The 22,369-nt window shown below is 46.8% G+C and overlaps 1 protein-coding gene across 5 annotated transcripts in view; it reads left to right on the top strand.

Moving 5' to 3' along the window:
• EPHB1 (EPH receptor B1) overlaps positions 1-22,369 on the top strand; it is a 386,433-nt gene that overhangs the window by 295,075 nt on the left and 68,989 nt on the right. For 4 of the 5 annotated variants that reach the window (XM_038415984.2, XM_043492656.1, XM_043492653.1 and 1 more), the window contains 4 exons: positions 5,725-5,906; positions 8,865-9,027; positions 14,981-15,089; positions 16,213-16,277. In XM_038415984.2, coding sequence (XP_038271912.1) covers positions 5,725-5,906; positions 8,865-9,027; positions 14,981-15,089; positions 16,213-16,277 — 519 coding nt within the window. The remainder of the gene's footprint in view (positions 1-5,724; positions 5,907-8,864; positions 9,028-14,980; positions 15,090-16,212; positions 16,278-22,369) is intronic. The other variant, XM_043492655.1, reaches the window with a different exon arrangement.

The following is a 22,369-nucleotide window of genomic DNA, read 5'->3' as shown; positions in this document are numbered from 1 at the left end:
CTGATCACCCTATGCGGGTTCCAGCTGTTGTCAGCTGTCAGACACCTCTTTGGTGACTGTTTCCAGTGGGTGCAGGTTAGAGGAGCCCCCAGGTTGCTTTAACCTGCATTGGGATTTAGGCAGAGCCAGGCAAAGAATCAGAGAGTTGTGATTCCCTGATGCCCCTCACCCCACGGTGCACATAGTGGGACTCAGCTGGAATAAAGAACCTGGCCTATGTGGTATGATAGATTTGCACATGTATTTTGTAGAAAGCATTTTTTGGAAGGTCTGATGTTCGTAGCAAATAGAGATTGTGCTGTGTGTATAGACACAACCCTCAGAAGGAAAAGAAATGAGACATAAAGCTCACATCATAGACACTGCTAAGAAATCGTTATGCTGCTCCATAGCTCTCTTGTAGGGGGTTACAAATATGTGTAGGAGTCTTCTCTTAATAAGGGCATTTGTTTGTAAGCAAATCGGCGCGCTGTGTTATTTGTGAGAGTCATATGGCTGATATTATGTACCAGTGTGCTTTAGGGAGGGGGATGGGTTAGGGAACTGATGTCAGTGGCTGGAGCCAGACCACAGTTATCATACTGGGCCATCTGTGGAACGGCCTGTGTTCATGGAAGTGGAAAAAGCAGCGACACCCACTGCTTTCCCCAGGTGATTAACACAGAAGCCCATTAGGTCTGTTCCACAGATGGCAGTATCTATCCAGGGCAGAGGTAGAACAGAAGGCTTGGCAGGGTAGGGTGCATTTTGCAAGGGCTTTGGAACCCCAGGCTGTCCTTGGGGGCAGGGCATAGACTACATTCAGCTGCTCTGTAAAGGGAGGGTATGGTGCATCTACCTCCACAAGTGAGTGCCAAGGTATTTCATGTTAGCTACTCAAGTGGCCTTCAATTTCCAGAATCCCAGGATTAATGTGGGATGTTACTCCTTGCATAAACAAGCAGAGAGGGGTGTAATATTGAAGATCCTACCTGCAGTGTCTCTGAATCTATGTGATACCTGACAGTCAAGCATTGCCCCTCGTCTGAGGGATGGGCAGAACCAATATGCAGCTATTTATTTGCTCAGCTGGTGATGCCCCCAGAATTAGTATATGCTCATTTGTTTTGAACAGAGACATCCCTACCAGAGTGGAACATTCCACCAGGAGAAAAAATGAATCTCTTCCCTGGCCAAGCAGGATTAATCAACATCTGAGGGGGCCAGCTGGGGCAGGAGGTTGGCATACCAAGCCATACACCTCTGGATGACAATTCAAGTGTTGGTGAGCTCACGAGTAGCTGAAAGTTGTTAGCGTCTGAGAGCTGTTTGGAAAATTACTCCATGTGCTGCTGCTTGGTTAGTGGTGAGGTCACTGATGATTTATAGCAGGGGTGGCCAACCTGATCCTGAGAAGGAGCCAGAATTTACCAATGTACCTTGCCAAAGAGCCACAGTAATACATCAGCAGCCCCCCTTCAGCTCCCGGCTCCCAGCACCACCGCCCATGGCAATCTCGCCAATCAGTGCCTCCCCCTCCCTCCCCGCACCTCCTGATCAACTGTTTCGTGGTGTGCAGGAGCCTTGGGGGGGGGAAGGGGGAGCGAGGGCATGGCAGACTCAGAGGAGGGGGTGGGCAGGGGTGGAGTTGGGGCAGGGCCTGTGGCAGAGTCAGGGGTTGAGCAGTGAGAACCCCCCGGCACATTGGAAAGTTGGCACCTGTAGCTCCAGCCCCGGAGTCTGTGCCTATACAAGGAGCTGCATATTAACTTCTGAAGAGCCGCTCCAGAGCCACAGGTTGGCCACCCCTGATTTATAGTAATGGGAATGTTTCTCCTTGACAGTGAAGCTGCTGGCATCCCAGCTCCTCAACGACGAGGGGGTGGGGAGCTCTGCACTTGGACTCTGAGGATTAGCCTCTCCTGAACCTTCCCCACATGTTTCAGTGGGCTTTGGCACACGAGGCTTTGATGTCCCCAGAGGACCAGACAAGAAATTAACTTAATGAACACTTAATGAAACACATGTTGTGTTGCCTGAGTGATGTGCAGATTCACCATCAGGGAATTCAGAGTGTTTGGAGAATGAATATGCGGAGCCGAATTCCGAGATGAGGGTGAGTGATGAAGAGAATTACTGTAATTTGCACTTTCTTCCCGTCCTCTTGATGGGCATGTTTCGCTAACTTAGCCTCCCTTCAGATGAACTGCTTAACTAGGGCCAGACTTCAAAGTCCCATGCAGTTGCTCACACAGATCTAGTGACTTCACTGGAACTGCTCACTGGGGCGAGTAAAGGGCTCACAATCTGGCCTTCTGGTTCCCTTGGATTCATAGGGCCAGATTCAGAGGTGATGTGTAAACAAACCCTTCCACCAAGTACGCTCCCATAGAGCAACCTGCTGGTATGCCCCCTCCAACAATGTCTACACTAGCCTAATCCGGAGTAATCTGCAAGGCAACGAGCTAGAAGAGAGTGTAGGAAGATGTACAGTAAAGTCACCCTACTTCCACATAGACCATCTTCCATCTTCTACCAGTTCTTTGGCGTGCAAGTTATACCAGGTTAGACAGCCTTAGATCTCTGTCGAGGGGATGTAAGGAGAGCTAAGGGAGTCAGAGCACAAGTGCAAAAGTGTAACTTCGGAACGTGGCCCAATGGGTTGAACTGAAAGATGAGGGTGTCCCGTTGTGAGGCAGGCAGGAGCAAGGAGTACAAAGACGCCTGTGCGGCTACAGACAGAAGTGTTGTTGTAATTATGTAGATGTGAGACAGGCAGCCAGCTCTGCTTCTGGGGATGGTGAGGCCTAGTATTAACTCTTCAAGTGCCTTCCAGCACATCTCCCACCATTTTAGCTGCAGAAACGCTCTTCCTGGATCATGCCCATCTTGCTTTGCATAGCCCAGCAAAGACTAACTTTGAACTTCAAGTGGAGAGCAGGGTAGAGGCCCTGAGCCGCTGAGGATTATTCTGCCTCCTGCTTGGCTGGCTCGGGATTAATGAGATCTGCTTCTTTCTTCGATTTGACATTTGGCTTGGCCTTTCCTCTTTTTCCTTTTGTACCTTCAGCCAAGCTAATGGGGCAAGCCCTGAGCCAGGCATAAAAGGGCAGAGGTGATTGTTAACAATCCCTGAATCCACAAACCAATTCTGTTTGGTTCAGTTTGATGGCTGCTCCATAGACTAACAGAGCTGTAAAAATATTCCCCTGGAATCTTTGTGGTTCCTTTTACCTTCTGTAGGTACTAAAGCTTCTGGGGATTTTCTTCTGGGCCATAGGCACAGTGTGACTTCTATATTTCTGGGGGCAGCGCCAGCCCAGCCAGCGGGGCTGTGATGGGTGGGGGTGGAATTCCATGCATACCCGAGGCTTGCAGTGCTGGGCCTGCAGTGGGGTTACCACTGGCCCATGGGGCCAGGTGCCTGCCCCAATGTTTGTTCAGGTCTCGAACAGGGACCCTGAGGGCTCAGTCTCCATTTCCCTTTGGTTATGTGGGTGTAGCTTATCATGCCAGAACAAGCTGAGTGAGTGGAACTGTGCATATGACTACACACATATGCCCGTATTTGTGTGTCCATGTTCCTGTCTGTGAGGGCACATGAAATGCTAGGAATCTGAGAGGGGCTGACCCAGCGACATGTGTTTCTGTGTATACACGCACATGCACACACTACACAAACACAACATGGGATGTCTCGCACACGCTGAAGCCAGTTCCCCAGCTGGCAGGGGCCTGTCCTGGTGCATTAAATTAAATGCACTGAGCCTCGCCTCCTGACCGTGACACCTTGGATGGTTGCCCACAATGCCCACCCATAAGTCTGGACCTGTTTGGGGGACAAAGTCCCCTTACCCCCTTCCACAAACTATGCCCATGCTCTGGGTGCTTAGTGAGACTCTGTCCTGGAACCTTACTGGGGGTCTTAGCAGCCTGGATACATAGTTAAGTGGAAATATTGTCCTGCCAAAGTTTATTGTTGTTATAATTTGTTTGTATTGCAATAGCACCTGGGAGCCTTAGTCATGGCCCAAAACCCCACTGTGCCAAGTGCTGTACAGACTCTGAACAAAAGACAGCCCGGTGCTTACAATCCAAGTATCAGACAAGAGGCAACCTGAGAGACAGAGGTTTAGACTGGGTAGCTCTAATCTCTGTCACAGTTAATGTAATGCGGGAGCTGTGTTTTGTTCACCCCCTGGGAAATGTCCTCTGAATTCACTGCTTTGCTTGCTATGAGTTATTGACTGTTCCTTGTGAGACTGAGCACTCAAAATTTGAAATCTCTAATTAAAAATAATTATTAGTTTAAATATTTAACCAGTTTTATTGACACACTGCTCTCATTTCATGGATAGTATTGCAACAATAGCAAATAAACATGGAAGCCTCTTGCTAACATGGCAAAGGGAGGGGTGGGGTGAGTTCTCCGTCTCCAGTGGAATTCAGCACACACACACACACACACACACACCCCCCACTACACTGCTCACTCACTCCTCCCAGAGAGGACTTGTGTTCGGGACTTTTTAAGACATGGTTGAAGAGCAAGTGACTTGCCTCTGGAATGGGCCTAACTGCCCAGATGACACATATTTGCAAAATATTTCCTAGGGAACCGTACACACCACTCTTCCTGCCTGCAGCCCCTACACACCAGGGCGTGGGGCCAATGACAGGCAAATGTGAGCATTTTTGTGGGACCCCAGGGTTAAAATAATGGCAGTACATCTCAGTGTGAGGGCCTGATCCCAGCACCCTATATGATTGGAACTCCCAGTTACTGCAAGAAGGTATTATGATGTTTCACACTCACAGGACTGGGACCAAAAAGTGGCTGGACCTGCTGGGAGCACTCTGCTATGTGAAATAGGGTAGAGGGAAAGTTTTGGTCAATGGCCTTTTTTGTTTGATCATTGTTCTCTGTCTCTCTCTTTTCATACATCAGTCTGTCTTCTAGCATTGTCTAGATTGATTAGATCAATTCCATTATTGTTAGAGATTTATTTTGATTACTCATGGAGCAGGGACTGAGTTCTCTTCTTTATTTTCTCTGCTGCACCAAGCGCACTGCTGGCCATCAACAAACAATAAACCATCATCATAACTCTTGGTTGCCCATATGCTGAATCTGCCTTTCTCTCTCTGTCTGATTCTGCTTTCTACACCTATTTATCCCCTTCTCCTACAGCTACAGTACATATGCCTCTTTCTTTATATTCCATTCTTTAAGGCTGAATTCTCTGCGTTATCTGGTTTCTTCAACACTGAAAACATTTTCTCTTGGTCCCTTTAAATAGGCAGTGTTAGTTCAATGAGTTGTATTAATGAATAGGCAGCAGGTTTAAAACACAGATTAGGAAGTACTTCTTCACATAGAAAAGAATTAACCTGCCAGAAGCTGGGACTGGACCAAGGGGGTGGATCACTTAAAATTCCCCTGTTCTGTTCATTCGAGCATGTGGCACTGGCCCCACTGTCATAGACAAGATACTGGGCTAGACAGACCATTGGTCTGACTTGCAAAGCCATTCTCATGTTCTTATGCTGTATAATATCTCATCCTCCTTCCTTCCAACCTCTCACCATTTGCTCCTTTCTTCCCATTCTCTTCTTTCCCTCCTCACTCCCCAGGATGGCTCTCTGACATTTTATTTTCACCCTCTCTTCAGATCACGTTATTCCCCCCATCCATGAGTTAATTTTCACTTTTCTTATATTTCCCGTTTCCTCCTTTCTCCACAGCTCCTTCCACAGTTCCCATCATGCACCAGGTAAGTGCCACCATGAGGAGCATCACACTGTCATGGCCTCAGCCAGAGCAGCCCAATGGCATCATCCTGGACTACGAGATCCGTTACTATGAGAAGGTGAGCCGGATCTGCCACCCTGAGATCAGCAGCACTGTGGGCTCACGACCAGCCACTGTAAGCCTGAATGAAAGCAGGGGAAGAAGGCTGGGGTGGGGACAGACACTCAAGGCTCTGAAATGCTTCTGTATTTTTTTCCTTGTTGTGGATTGTTAATTATGGGCCTGGGCCACCACACATTGAACTCAGTGGAAAGACCCATTGAGTACAGTGGGGTTAGGATTAGGTCCTTGGATAACTCAACAAAGTTTTATCATGAGAGAGAACACCCAGCCCTGGCAGGTAAATTGGGTGTGACGTATGGTTATGAGGGGCATAAGTGACACTGCTGCTGGCTTTGCCTAGACTAGAGTTTTGGGTCATGTTGAGTTAATTGAATGTGAACTAACTCAAGTTCTGTAAGACAATCATAAATGCTAATCCAGAGACACCACCAGCATTTGTTCCAGGACAGAAATGTCTGTTTCTGGTTTAGGTACAATGTAAGCCGAGCCGTGAATTAACTTGAGTTACAACATGACCCAAGAGTCTGAACAAAGCCTAGTGTGCTGGATGAGAGGACGGGTGTAGAAGAGCCATGTCCAAGCATTCGTTCTGTGTGTTTTTAAAGGGAGGGAGCAATACACCTTGTTAGCCAGGTATAGAGTGCAAAATGGTGCTGAGCACATTTCCTTCAACACCAGCTCCGGCCATTCACTTCAAGGGGCTCATTCCTTGGCTGCATCCCACTCCACACTTGCTAGTCCAACGCCACATGGCTCAGCCTCCATAATTCCTTTCTGCTCCACAGCTTCTCAAGTGCTGACCTGTGCACTCCTGCTGTCACGTGGACAAGCAGGGCTAGGAGGACAGGTCAAACCGACTTTCCCTTAGTGACCCGATCTAAGATTTGAATCTATGTGACGAACAGGGTGACAAACAGTGCTCACTGCACCAACAAACACGTTCGTGTTTGTAGTGTGGTAGTGCTTCGAGACCTCAGCTGAGACTAGGACCCTGTTATGCTAGGTGCTGTGCATGCACATATGCCCCAATGACCCTGCAATTTAACTGGACAAGATGGGGGGCGGGAGGGAGAAGGAAAGACTTGTCTTCATCCCCATTCGCTGATGTGTTTGCTTTCCTTACTCACTTCTGCAGAGTCTTTCCTGATCTCTCAGAGGAAAAGTCTGTTGCAGGAGGCAGTTGTGTCCTTTAACCCACAGGCTGTTGCTCTGGGCACGGCTGGCCTTAGGCAAAATGGCACCCTGGGTGAACTTGCATTTTGGTGCCCCCCATTGCCCCTGGTCCCCCATCTTCCCTTCCCCACTAAGCCCTGTACAGTGCAACGTTCATCCCTAATCCCTGCACCTCCCTCCTGCACCCCTAACCCCTGCACTGCCCCCTTCACACCAACCCCTGCATTCCCTTCCTGAACCCCTACCCCCTGCCCTCTCCTGTGCCCCGATCCCTGCACTCCCTTCACTCCTACCCCTGCCCTTCCCTCCTGTGCACCTAACCCCTCTACTGTGTCCCCTTCACCCCAACCACTGCCCCCTCCTGTGCCCCTAACCTCTGCACTGTGCCCCCTTCACCCAAACCCCTACACTCCCCTCCTGTGCCCCAACCCCTGCACCCCTTCACTCCTACCCCCTGCACCTCTCTCCTGTGCCCCTAGCCCCTTCACTGTGCCCTCTTCAGTCCTACCGCTTGCACCTCCCTCCTGAGCCCCTAACCCCTGCATCCTCCTCCTGCACCCATATGGGGAAACTGACCCACCTGGATGCACAAAGCAACTGGCATTGCTGCTCGCTCCCCCCTGGACTGCTGCTCCTCCGCCCTGTGCATAAGGAGAGGGCAGGAGAGCAGCAGCTGCTGATGCCTCAGCACAGCCCAGGTGGGGAAGTGACAAGAATGCAGGGAGCCCTGGTGTTAATGTGTGTTGGGGGGACTCTGTGTTTGTGTGTGTGTGTGCGCCTGAGTGTATGAGTGCGCTCTCTCTTTAAGAAGCACTCAGGGGCAGGAGCCTGAAGGCTTGTGTTCAAACACAAGCAGCTGCCAGCAGCTCCGAACCCAGAGAGGCAGCAGCACACGCACAGATTCCCCCTGTCCGGTCACCCCAACTCAGTGAAAATTGGGTGCATGGTGGAGTGGAGGGGACACCCAGACAACAGCCCCACCCCCACCCCAGCAGAGTGGCCAGGGTCGGCTCTGTGGAGGACAAGGAAGGCGGTGGGGCAGGGACACCAGCGGCTGCACATGTGGAGCAGGGGGGAGGAGGGGCACCCCTGCTCCGGAGCAGTCACCTTGCTCTGACAGCTGGTCATCCAACTGCCCCCGGCAGCTCAGGTCTCTCCCCCCAGCCCCCTTGCCAGCGCTGCTGCTCGCCTGACGCAGCAGGTCAGGTGGGAATCCAAACCCTGCTCACTGCGCCCTCTTTGGCAGGTCACCCTGGGCAGAGGATCAGACGACCCACCCCAAAGGCTGGCCCTGGCTCTGGGGACAGATTCTTGGCCCATGTAAAGAACCATACTTGCAGATTGTAAGCAGGGGTGTGTGTGCTGCAGTGGCATTGAGAGAGGAAGCAGAGGTCACTTCATTGTCCAGAACTGCCACCTCTAGTTGATACAGCTTGTACCTGCCAGCAGTCTTTCAAAGAAGCCATGGCAGGTTGGCAATGTGACACCTGTGTGCAATGTGTCTAGCTACCGCACTGTATATATATAGACACACACACACACACACACACATATATATATATATAAATATATATATTAATATAAGGCATGCATTTCATTAATGACAATATGGCCATGTGCATTTTCCTTCAGTGCTTTGTATTTTCAGTGCAGAACGCTTGGAGTGGGGTGATTGGAGCAGTAACGCCTTAACCCCAATATTCCCATTCCACCAGTGGATCAGCCTCATGCCTGAGTAGAACCCTGGAGTGGCCATTGGATGGGACTACCGTTGCTCTGGAACCATGCCATTCCCTCCCTTTGATCGACACCAGCCTTTCTTTGCTGTTCCCCGCAGGACCACAACGAGTACAATTCATCCATGGCCAAGAGTCAAACCAACACAGCCAAGATCGAGGGGCTGAGGCCTGGCATGGTGTATGTGGTGCAGGTGCGAGCCCGGACAGTGGCTGGCTATGGGAAATACAGTGGGAAAATGTGCTTCCAAACACTGACAGATGGTAAGTGTGTGGCAAAAGGAGGGGGTAAGAGAGAGAGAGAGGTCTCACTTGCAGCTCAAGCTGTAATTGGATTAAATAAACCTGTCTTTCCAAACCCCAGCTCCCAGAGGAGCAGTGTGGCAAGAGCCAGGTGATTTATAGTGATGTTTGATTAATTGCCAGCTGGAGGAGTAATCTGTTTTAAATCTCTTATCTCTGTTTTCTCCTCCACCATTTAACTGCATTTCCCTCATCTGTATGTGGCTTGGATCATTTGCATGCCAGCCAGGGGAGAACATGAACGTTAACCCCTTCCTGACCCCATGCCTCTCACCCCAGGAGAGCTTGCTAAGAGTCTGTTCTGGCTGAGCTGGGAAGTATGTCACACTAGCGTGCGTGTGCTGTATGAGGGTACGCACAGACATGGGGGTGGGGATGTGATCTGAGTGCCACAGAACTCACATGCATATAGAAATGAAGGATGGAAGAGAACCGTCAGACCAACTGCTCTTGTCCCTCTCCTGGCCAGTCCGGGGTTGTTGCTTACAATCCACTCTCTGCTCACTGGGGTGGTCTACGCTGCAATCCAAGGTGCGACTGCAGCTCAGTTAGACATACCCATGCTAGCATGGCTGAAAATACCAGTGTACACGTGGCAGAAGGAGCTTCAGCGTGGGCTGCATGCAGCCACTGGGGAGCTACTCATGTTGCTGAAGCCTGCACCACCACTTCGACACTGCTATTGTTAGCCATTCTAGCAAGGGTAAAGTTAGCGCTGTATGTCTACCCGACCTGCAAATGAACTGCAGCATAGATACACCCTTGGTCCAGGCATTTTTTTAACCATTAACTCAATGGAATGTCTGCTCTTTCCTTTGAGAGACTAAAAGAAAAGGAGTACTTGTGGCACCTTAGAGACTAACAAATTTATTTGAGCATAAGCTTTTGTGAGCTACAGCTCACCTCATCGGATGCATTTGCATCCGATGAAGTGAGCTGTAGCTCACGAAAGCTTATGCTCAAATAAATTTGTTAGTCTCTAAGGTGCCACAAGTACTCCTTTTCTTTTTGCGAATACAGACTAACACGGCTGCTACTCTGAAACCTTTGAGAGGCTATTTCGCACTCTAACAGGCCTCACTCACAGGAAGATTTTCCCAGTATTCAGCTCCGGTGTTTCAGTTTCATCCCACTACTTCCAGCCTCTTCTTCTTCAGCCCTAAATCTTTCCATTTCATCTGTGGCACTTACCCCCTTCAGATTCTTATAGATTATGTCCCTCCATCCTCTGCTCCCTAGCTCTCATTTCACAAGCCCTACACATTTAGCTCTTTGACTCTTCCCTCCTGTAAATCAATCCCCCAGCTCTTTAATCATTTGTATGGCACTTCTCTGAATAACATCAATAAAAGATGCAAAGAACAGACAAAAATAAGGAGATTAGAAAGAAGCTATCCTTTCTGTACGTGCCCTCTCCTACTTTGTATAACAGTTTATTAGTTGTGTATTCGGTAAGTCACTCTAAGAGATGAACAAACTGCTTCAAATCAACTAAGAAGTGACATGAAACGTTCCCAGATCTCTGAGCATTTTAAACCTGATCTAAATCTCTTCAGGGCAGATGGGTCCAGAAATCAGGCCAAGCAGTGAATGGAGGTGTTCAGGGTCCTTTCCTCAGTTCAGTACATTGTAGTTCTTTCTCCAAAGTTACACAACAGCTAAGGATATTTGGATCCATTCCTCCGGTTCCAACTTGTCTTTGTTACTTAGCATGAAAAATTGCCAGTTAACCTTAAAATCATAAGGTGCGGGGATTATTTTTCATTCTCACAACACTCCCCATTCCTTCAGGGAAGTGCTGAAATTGGCAAAGAAAGGCTTTTCTTGTGGTAGTCTAACATGTCCAGAAGCCGAAAGTTCAGAAATCTCCCAAAGGCAGTCTGTTCTCTCTGATTTCCAGCCCATTTGTACCTCCTCTAGAGTAACATGTCATGGGCTCAATCCTGCAAGGTGCTGAGCATTCTGCCTCTGGTCCAGCAAAATATTTAAGCATGTGAGTAGCCCCTCTGAAAACAACAGAGCTCTGCTGATTTACACCAGCTCAGGATTGGGCCCGTAATAGCTATTACTACTATTGTTTATGAACTTCCAGGACATCACATGGTGGACACTAGTTACCTAGATTGCTCCAGTGAAACCACACAATCAGTAGTCTGATATGAACATGTATGTGAGGTTTTCTCCTATGGACACAAGTGGATTAGAATTGAGGCCTATAGCTAGGGGAGAAACTCCATAGCTCTGTTACCTCCTGGCCTGTGTCTTTTCTTTCTCTTTTGGCTCTGTTATTTTGGGCTTTGCCATAGTGAAAAACTGAATGAACTGAACTGAACATGCCAAGGATGCAAAAGACCCTCAGCCTCTTCTCCAAATCTATGCCTTTATATTGCATGTTTCAGAGTAGCAGCCGTGTTAGTCTGTATTCGCAAAAAGAAAAGGAGTACTTGTGGCACCTTAGAGACTAACAAATTTATTAGAGCATAAGCTTTCGTGAGCTACAGCTCACTTCATTGGATGCATTTGATGGAAAATACAGTGGGGAGATTTATATACACACACACAGAACATGAAACAATGGGTTTTATCATACACACTGTAAGGAGAGTGATCACTTAAGATGAGCCATCACCAGCAGCAGGGGGGAAAGGAGGAAAACCTTTCATGGTGACAAGCAAGGTAGGTTATTTCCAGCAGTTGACAAGAACATCTGAGGAATAGTGGGAGGGTGGGGTGGGGGGGAGAAATAACATGGGGAAATAGTTTTACTTTGTGTAATGATTCATCTATTCCCAGTCTCTATTCAAGCCCAAATTAATTGTATCCAGTTTTCAAATTAATTCCAATTCAGCAGTCTCTCCTTGGAGTCTGTTTTTGAAATTTTTTTGTTGAAGGATAGCCACCCTCAGGTCTGTAATGGAGTGACCGGAGAGATTGAAGTGTTCTCCGCCTGGTTTTTGAATGTTATAATTCTTGACGTCTGATTTGTGTCCATTTATTCTTTTACGTAGAGACTGTCCAGTTTGACCAATGTACATGGCAGAGGAGCATTGCTGGCACATGATGGCATATATCACATTGGTAGATGCGCAGGTGAACGAGCCTCTGATAGTGTGGCTGATGTGATTAGGTCCTATGATGGTGTCCCCTGAATAGATATGTGGACAGAGTTGGCAACGGGCTTTGTTGCAAGGATAGGTTCCTGGGTTAGTGGTTCTGGTGTGTGGTTGCTGGTGAGTATTTGCTTCAGGTTGGGGGGCTGTCGGTAAGCAAGGACTGGCCTATCTCCCAAGATCTGTGAGAGTCATGGGTCGTCCTTCAGGATAGGTTGTTGCCAACTCTGTTTAAGGGCTTAAGGGAGATAGGAACCAGCTATTACTGAAATGTAATGGCAGCTGGGTGCCTAACTTCCTTAAGCACTGTTGAAAATCCTCAGCCATTAATATTAATTTGTATTGGGGTGGCAGCAGGAGATCCAGTCAGGGCCCCATTGTGTTCAGTCATGTACACAGATATGTAGAAAAAGACAGTTTATAGCCCAAAGACGCAGAAGCCATTAAAAGAAAAATATGGCCCTATGACTGTTGCCCAGAAGCACAAAGACAGAAAGATGTGTGTGATTGTCTGTGGCAAATGTTAATTATTTATATTACTATAGCAACTAACGGCCCCAAACAACATCAGAGCAGGCACACAGCAGAGATTTATTCAGAGCAATTCAATGACTTGTCCAAGGTCACACAGTGAGGTTGTGAGAGAGTCAGGAATTGAACCTACATCTCTGGAGTGTTGATGAAATGCCTTGACCACAGAACTATCCTTCTTCTCTGAAAAGTTCTTTTCCCTTCTCGTATTTAAGAAGCTAACCTTCAGCAGGTTCTTTTGTGTATTTTTTCTGTAAGGCAAACATCTAAAAGCATAAGGAAAAGGAAAAACACAGAATGACTGAAAGGATGCAAATAAAAAATGAATGTCTTAAATATTCAGGATTAATGAAGGGAGGAGAAAACTCTGCCTCCAATAAGCAATTAATTGAAATTTAATAAGAATGGATATTGTAGATTATTAAATAATCATTCATCGTTAGATGAGACTTTCTCAGGATTTAAGTAGCACACAGGAGATAAATCTGGTTACTAGCAACTAACTGTGAAAAAGAAAAACTAAAGATAAAAGGAGCGCTAAATACCTCCTTTGAAGGACTTTTACTTTAACCTTTTGGTTTCTGCTTCTGGCACAAGTTAACAGGTCTTACTCTCTAGAAAATGAATTATTATTATTTGTATTGCAATAGGAACGAAGAGTGGGGCCCTGTTGTGGTAGATGCTCTACAGACACTCATCGAGAGACAACCCTGGCTCTAAGTAGTTTTTCATTTATATAGACATGACAGACAAAGCGGGGGAGGGAAACAGAAGCACAAAGATGGGAAGGTCACGCAGCAGGGCACCGGCAAAGTCCAGATCAGGACCCAAGTGCCCTGAGTCACAGTGCCGTGTCCTTATCTGGTACTCCATCAGCCAGGCGGTCATTGTTAAATAGACTTAAAATAAAGCATTAGAGGCTGATTCTTGTTTGCATTAAGGCCCCTGTACACTACTCCAACAGTGCAAAAGGCTTAAAGTAGGCATACATGCAGTTCAAATGGGCCTTAATGTAAATGAGAACCAGTCCCTTGGGATGAACTCCTGTTGTAAGATTCTGGATTTTCATATCTCTCCTTCCCGTTTTAACTCCTTCGCAGCTGCAAGTTCAGTGTTTGTGTCTTGGTCACGTTTCTGTGACAAAAGGATCTGTTCAAATGAACAGAGCACTGCAGCAGATAGTATGTTTGCTCATGTGTGACCTGGAAATCAACTTCCTCAGTTTCTGCAGCTACTTCCCTGTGTTCCATGGAGTTCAACCGTTGTCGCAGCGAAAGCTCTCTTTGCAAGATGGTCACCCGCGCTCTGTAGATACAAGGAGCCAGTGAATCTAGAGTTCTCCTTGCAACTACTCTTTTTTTCTAGTTTCCAGCATGTTAACGCCATCAAGATGGTCTCGGGAGAGGGCAGGGAATAGGGCATCTATATGAGCTGAGAGTCACATTGTTGGACCGTAGCTATGGGGTAAATGAAGAGCGATGGCTGAGATTTCCAAAGGAGCTCTCAACTCTACCTCTCTTTGAAAATCGCAGCTGTAATTGCTAAATACTCCCTCTGCCCCAAGCTCGTGGCTCTAAAACGCCTTCCATCTCCACTTAAACCCATGATCAGCTCCCACTTGGTAATGTATAATGCTTGTGCAAAGCCGAGGGTTGTGCAGTTACCCCCTTCCCATCCCATCCCTCCTTCCCCCCAGGCCCAGTGCTCAGTCACTGGGGAGTCTGTTGTGATCTGCTGTGGCAGGTGCTCAGCAGGTGCCTTGTGTGAGTCAGTGTGCTCTACAGCACTGAAACAAAGGCCTATAGCATAATAATCTAACATGTGGCAGCGTGGCTGGTGCCATGGCTGCCAGACCCAGACCTGAGGAGGTTTTCAGCTTTTCACAAGATTCACATTTGCAAATGTGTCACATTTGCTCAACCTGCCAAACTTTCTGTTCTATTTTTTAACTTCAGACGCATGAGAGTTGTGTGTGACAATCCGCATCAGGGCTATGCAAGCCCAAGACTGTCTCATCCCCCTGCTTCTTTCTGAGCCTATGGTGATGTTCCCAACCCACAAGTGGTTGGCCTTGCTGAAGAGGTGGGAGGAGCAATATATCTGGTGCCTCAGTCTCATTCTGCCACCCTTATTCCCAGTGAATAGTACCTTACTCCATTGAAGCCAACGTGGGCAGCTTCTCAGCCAAAGGGCAGCAGAATCAGGCCGTGAGAGGTTTGTTCTTGGCTCTTCCTTGGGTTGGAGAGAGAGTAAGATGCCTTTCTGCCTTGCAGATGACTACAAGTCAGAGCTGAGAGAGCAGTTGCCTTTGATCGCAGGGTCTGCAGCAGCTGGTGTGGTCTTCATTGTCTCGCTGGTGGCTATTTCAATCGTCTGCAGCAGGTACCATTTTTCACCCACAATTTTTAGCTTTTCCTTTGCAATCAGAAGGGAGAGTCTCCCTGGCATGCAGTGGCTGTGCCTCTGATGCAGTGACAGGGCCTTCAAGGAGGGGCCATTGGCTGCAGTGCCTCCTGCTGGCCAGCCCGGAGCAAAGTAGAAGCCAGACTGCAGAGAAAGAGAACTCTTCACCATTCCCCTTGGTTGGATGTGCCGTGCTGTAAAGGTGTAACAGGAACTGAACTGAGATTTGGAGGTGGTGGAAAGTACAAAGTAAACAGCATGTGCAAGGAATGCATGTGAGGTGGGGAAGGATGAAGTATCCTTGCAGTACTAAAGGGCACGAGATGTGAGTCTTCTGGCTCCCATTAAAGCTTGCCACTTTCTGAGCTATGTTCTGCCCTCTGAGCAGACCTGAGGGCATTAGCTGGGCCACAGCTGAATGAGCTGGGGACACCTAGCACAAGGCAGTTTACAAATGACCATTATGCTTGTACTAGAGAGTCCCAAGGCAGCGCTGTCACAGGTAAATATCACACCAGACAGTTCTCAGTAGGTGATACATTTTTCAGTGAATTTTTATGCGAACACAATGAGAAGTTAGACGTGAAACAAGAGGGGAAGCGTGTTTCATTCATGTGAACATGAGCCATGGAGACAGCAACAGATTTAAAGGAGTCTAATCAGAGAATTTACTTCAACAATATTTTTGCAAACATGGACCCAGTTTTATTGTCTCCTACCCTTTCCTGCTCCACTCACTGAATCTGTAGAAAGCAGGGAGCACACAATTGGGCATTCGGATTCCAGAGCTACAATTTATGCTGGGTCACTGTCTCTTCCTTCTCCTGTGGACACTCACTATTTCAAATCTCTGACATACAGACAGATATAGGTAGACAGCTGTGCGTGTGAGTGTGTCTCTATTGATATATCTGCATGTGAATGTGCACATCTATATCACCTTGACATAGATATGTGTTAGTGCATGAGTAATAGGCATCATTTTCCCATGCCAGTGCAGGTAAATTCATTATCACACTCTTTTTCAGAGATGCTCTGAGTGGTCTGGGTAAGAATGAGCCACTTACACATTACTTGAACAATTTGTCTCTCCTTTCCCTAGGAAGCGGGCTTACAGCAAAGAGGCCGTGTACAGTGATAAATTACAGCACTACAGCACTGGCCGAGGTGAGTGGAGAGAAAAACGGTACAGCAGGTTTGTGTTGGAGGAAGAAAGTTGTAACGGGTGTGTTTCCTATACACTAATAATTTTACAGAGAGCTGCAACTGTCGGTGGCTTTAGAAATCACATGGAAAGATAAACTTCTCAGCACAGCCTAACTCAGATGAAGATGATACACAGGACAATAGCAAAGAATTTATGATCATAAGCTCATTGCACCTCAGCACACCTTCATGGGCTTGAAGAAGGAGAGCAAGGCAGTTTGGTGGAGAGAGGGGGGAGGATATTGTACAGAAAGGTGCAGTATTAAAGAAGGAGAGAAGAAGACAGCGACTATAGGGTGGAATGAGTGGGGTAGACGCATTGCATGCCTCTGAAGGTGAGGAATAGGAGTTGGAAGTTGAGGGAGAGAGGAAACTAGTGAAGCGAGATGGAGCTAGTGAATGGATCTAAGGAGAGCAGATGTGATCAGCGCACTGGGAAAGGATGCTGATTTTAGCAGGAGAGCTAGTGCTCGACAAATAATTGGCTTTTCGGTTTGGTGACTGAACTGAAAAGTCTGAAAAGAAATTTTATTTCAGGTCTACCTGAAACAATAATTTTTTCAGTTTTTCTCACAAAAACAGAAAACTCCAAACATTTTGCTTGCGGTCAGCTCAAACCTGCATTTTTCAGCAAATAAATTATTCACCAAAAAAAAAAAATCACCCAATCTAGTTTTTGCTAGACTGGAACTAATGACGGACAATCTAAAGTGGAGGAGGTTGCGAGACGCAAACTGACAAAACAAAATTGAGTAAGGCATGCACCAGGATTTATTGTAGCAGGGCTTGACGGGAAAGGGCAGATCTTAGAGATGGTATAGTGCGAGAAATGATAGGACTTGGTTAGAGTCTCAAGATGATGGGAGGAGGAGAGTAAAATATGCAGTGGGGCTGACTCTTGCAATTTTTATCATGTCTCTCCTGATATTTGGTTTCAGAGTAGCAGCCGTGTTAGTCTGTATTCGCAAAAAGAAAAGGAGTACTTGTGGCACCTTAGAGACTAACAAATTTATTAGAGCATAAGCTTTCGTGAGCTATAGCTCACTTCATCGGATGTATTTGGTGGAAAAAACAGAGGAGAGATTTATATACACACACACAGAGAACATGAAACAATGGGTTTATCATACACACTGTAAGGAGAGTGATCACTTAAGATAAGCCATCACCAGCAGCAGGGGGGGGAAGGAGGAAAACCTTTCATGGTGACAAGCAAGGTAGGCTAATTCCAGCAGTTAACAAGAATATCAGAGGAACAGTGGGGGGTGGGGTGGGAGGGAGAAATACCATGGGGAAATACAGGTTTCAGAGTAGCAGCTGTGTTAGTCTGTATTCGCAAAAAGAAAAGGAGTACTTGTGGCACCTTAGAGACTAACAAATTTATTAGAGCATAAGCTTTCGTGAGCTACAGCTCACTTCATCGGATGCATTTGGTGGAAAAAACAGAGGAGAGATTTATATACACACACAGAGAGAACATGAAACAATGGGTTTATCATACACACTGTAAGGAGAGTGATCACTTAAGATAAGCCATCACCAACAGCAGGGGGGGGAAAGGAGGAAAACCTTTCATGGTGACAAGCAGGTAGGCTAATTCCAGCAGTTAACAAGAATATCAGAGGAACAGTGGGGGGTGGGGTGGGAGGGAGAAATACCATGGGGAAATAGTTTTACTTTGTGTAATGACTCATCCATTCCCAGTCTCTATTCAAGCCTAAGTTAATTGTATCCAGTTTGCAAATTAATTCCAATTCAGCAGTCTCTCGTTGGAGTCTGTTTTTGAAGCTTTTTTGTTGAAGTATAGCCACTCTTAGGTCTGTGATCGAGTGACCAGAGAGATTGAAGTGTTCTCCAACTGGTTTTTGAATGTTATAATTCTTGATGTCTGATTTGTGCCCATTCATTCTTTTACGTAGAGACTGTCCAGTTTGGCCAATGTACATGGCAGAGGGGCATTGCTGGCACATGATGGCATATATCACATTGGTAGATGCGCAGGTGAACCAGCCTCTGATAGTGTGGCTGATGTGATTAGGCCCTATGATAGTATCCCCTGAATAGATATGTGGACAGAGTTGGCAACGGGCTTTGTTGCAAGGATAGGTTCCTGGGTTAGTGGTTCTGTTGTGTGGTGTGTGGTTGCTGGTGAGTATTTGCTTCAGATTGGGGGGCTGTCTGTAAGCAAGGACTGGTCTGTCTCCCAAGATCTGTGAGAGTGATGGGTCGTCCTTCAGGATAGGTTGTAGATCCTTGATGATGCGTTGGAGAGGTTTTAGTTGGGGGCTGAAGGTGATGGCTAGTGGCGTTCTGTTGTTTTCTTTGTTGGGCCTGTCCTGTAGTAGGTGACTTCTGGGTACTCTTCTGGCTCTGTCAATCTGTTGCTCCAACCCCTCAGACAGAGACAAACACCTACAAGATCTCTATCATGCATTCCTACAACTACAATACCCACCTGCTGAAGTGAAGAAACAGATTGACAGAGCCAGAAGAGTACCCAGAAGTCACCTACTACAGGACAGGCCCAACAAAGAAAACAACAGAACGCCACTAGCCATCACCTTCAGCCCCCAACTAAAACCTCTCCAACGCATCATCAAGGATCTACAACCTATCCTGAAGGACGACCCCTCACTCTCACAGATCTTGGGAGACAGACCAGTCCTTGCTTACAGACAGCCCCCCAAATCTGAAGCAAATACTCACCAGCAACCACACACCACACAATAGAACCACTAACCAAGGAACCTATCCTTGCAACAAAGCCCGTTGCCAACTCTGTCCACATATCTATTCAGGGGACACCATCATAGGGCCTAATCACATCAGCCACACTATCAGAGGGTCATTCACCTGCGCATCTACCAATGTGATATATGCCATCATGTGCCAGCAATGCCCCTCTGCCATGTACATTGGCCAAACTGGACAGTCTCTACGTAAAAGAATGAATGGACACAAATCAGACGTCAAGAATTATAACATTCAAAAACCAGTTGGAGAACACTTCAAGCTCTCTGGTCACTCGATCACAGACCTAAGAGCGGCTATACTTCAACAAAAAAGCTTCAAAAACAGACTCCAACGAGAAACTGCCGAATTGGAATTAATTTGAAAACTGGATACAATTAACTTAGGCTTGAATAGAGACTGGGAATGGATGAGTCATTACACAAAGTAAAACTATTTCCCCATGGTATTTCTCCCTCCCACCCCACCCCCCACTGTTCCTCTGATATTCTTGTTAACTGCTGGAATTAGCCTACCTTGCTTGTCACCATGAAAGGTTTTCCTCCTTTCCCCCCCCCGCTGCTGGTGATGGCTTATCTTAAGTGATCACTCTCCTTACAGTGTGTATGATAAACCCATTGTTTCATGTTCTCTGTGTGTGTGTATATAAATCTCTCCTCTGTTTTTTCCACCAAATGCATCCGATGAAGTGAGCTGTAGCTCACGAAAGCTTATGCTCTAATAAATTTGTTAGTCTCTAAGGTGCCACAAGTACTCCTTTTCTTTTTCCTGATATTTGGGTTCTTTTAAAGCTCCAGATGCTGGAGGCAGGTGATTAGGTGAGATTCTCAGCTTTCCTTTTAAAAAAAGTAGGCTTGTAGCCCTCATTTCTGCAAGAAAATCTTGAAAATGTGACTTGAGTGCATCTTAGAGGCTCAGAGACCAGGACACCAATAAAAAGAACCCAGCTGTTGTCATTGTTTTAGTCTTATGATTTTAAGACAAACTTTGGATTTTTGGGGGGGCCTGACTCATGGTTTTTGAACAGATTTGCAATACAGAAACTGGCATTTGTGTTTTGAGTCAGGGTGCTGTAAGGGATGGTGGAGTTTCACATGGATTGATAAGAGGGGGTGTGTTGGGAGGCTGAGTGATCTGAGAACCTGAAGTTTAGACACATCGAGCTGGAGCAGTCTGTGAGGCATCCATAAGGAGGTACCAGAGAGACAGCAAAGGTGCAAGGCTGGTCAGGAAATGAATGTCAAAGTCAAGAGAGCAGACAGATGGCTTAACCCATGGGCTGAAAGGAGAGCATCTAGGGTAAGAATAAGATGGGCGGGATGTGGGGGCAGTGACAGAGCAGGTGCCTCCCCAAGCAACGCTGAAAAGCAAAAGCATGGAGAGCTTGAAAGCCCTAGGAAGAAAGAGCCTGGAGTGGGAGGGGCCATGAGCCCGGCAGAGGGTGCAGGGGTCACGAACGCGCAGCGAAGGCTGTAAGGCTCAGCTATGTGACTGGTTGTGATGAGAGCAGTCTGAACGGAGGGAAGTAGCTGAATTCAGGGCAGGGGAGTCAGCCTCATACTCAAATCAGTATTGGAAGGGACCTCAGGAGGTCATCTAGTCCAACCCCCTGCTCAAAGCAGGACTAACACCAACTAAATCACACAGCCTCATTTAAGTGGGTTTCTCCTTACATGGATATTTAAAAAGTTTGCTGGAGTTAAGCTAGGGCCTGAACAAAAAATATTTTCTGGAATCTAAAAAGCTTTTTAGCATCTTTCCTGCAGACCGTGGGGTGGACGCTCTTCTGTTGGCTTCACCACTCTTATGCTCAATAAGAGGCCGGTGCTTCTAGCTCACACTGGGCAACAGGACGCTATGTTGCAAATAACTGGAAAGGCTTCTTGACTCGATGCCCCTGATCTGGTTGGTAAACAAATACAAGAACCTGAAAGTCAAGAGGGAGTTCTTATTTTTCCAGAGGGGCTTAGCTTTTTTTAAACCTTCCTTGGAGGTCTGTAGATCCACAAGTCTGAATAAAATCTAAGAATTGGTTGTGTGCAGAAAGTATAGCTTGTACTCAGATACTCTTCCAGTGCACAAGCTCTGCTCTTTATAAAATAGCAAATGGGCCTTTACTCATTTACTATCTTTTCCAATGCGGGTTATAAAGCAACAGCTCCAGCCAGTATCTGCCACCCACATTTCCACAGACTTCACATGCTCTAGCCATGCATGGAACCAGCTGCAAAGAGTTGAATTCTGCAGTTCCCAAGTGCTTCAAGGAATGTCTCTAACACAAACACACACTTCTCTTTAGGGCTTTGCAGATTCCAGGCAGCCTCAGTACCCACATAAAGCAGGGCATGGCAGGAAAGCAGCGGAGTAGGAACTGAGATACAAAAGTGGGACCAGCTCAAATCCAAATTACAGTCTACCACAGAAACCTCCCAGATGCATTCATTTTCTTTAAAAAGGGCCCAAGGTGTAGAACAAATGGGATTAATTATAATTGTAATGAATAGATTATGTTATTTGAAAAATAGCATGAGACATGTAATTGGACTACAGGAATGCCGATGCACAGGGGCAGAGTTAAGGTTGCATGTTGCATTTTCTGACTCTGAGTAATTCACTCTGTAACCCTAAAGTTCTGTTAGTCATTTTTGTATGGAATTTCCATGGGGGGTTATTTTTTTTAATAAAGAAAACAGAGTTCAAAAACCATAGATACCAACCAAAAGAGATTAAAGAAAAGCATGCAAAACCAGAAAATAAGAGCTAAAATCTAGAAATGTACAGGTATATTGTTATGCCTCTGAGTTACTAGATAGTGAACGGACACCTTATTTTCAGGCTTAGTTCCAGTCAGAGTACTACTGAGGGCTGATGAGTCATGCTAAACAGTGTGTCCAATTTGCTTGCTCTGGTTGGGGAAGGTGGCACCCAAATAGTCAGCTGCCACAGATTCCAAAAACTGTTGAAGCTGTAAACCCCAGACCCATCAGGGATTCTTGATCACACTGAGGCCTAAACATCAAGCCAAGTTTTGGAATATTGGACCAATAGTTTTCAAAATGATAGGACCTATTTCTCTGTCACCTTGCCCTGTGTAATCATGCAGCCCCCGGCAAAATGGGTGTGAATGCTGCCCTTCTGATTCTGTCATCTCAAATGCAGGCGACTGCAACTGATAGCTACAGAGGAAGGAGCTGCGGACTCCTGCTTCTGTTTTTCCTACCTCAGCCAAAACTCCCTGTCCTTGCCATGTTTAAATGTTAGGGAGATGAGATGGGTGAGGGAATGTCTTTTATTGGACAGAA

This window comes from Dermochelys coriacea, chromosome 9 (genome assembly GCF_009764565.3).
Source record: "Dermochelys coriacea isolate rDerCor1 chromosome 9, rDerCor1.pri.v4, whole genome shotgun sequence".
NCBI classification, from domain to species: Eukaryota; Metazoa; Chordata; order Testudines; family Dermochelyidae; genus Dermochelys; species Dermochelys coriacea.
Note: the sequence above shows the minus strand (reverse complement) of the source record. Positions and strands in the feature narration are given on the sequence as shown.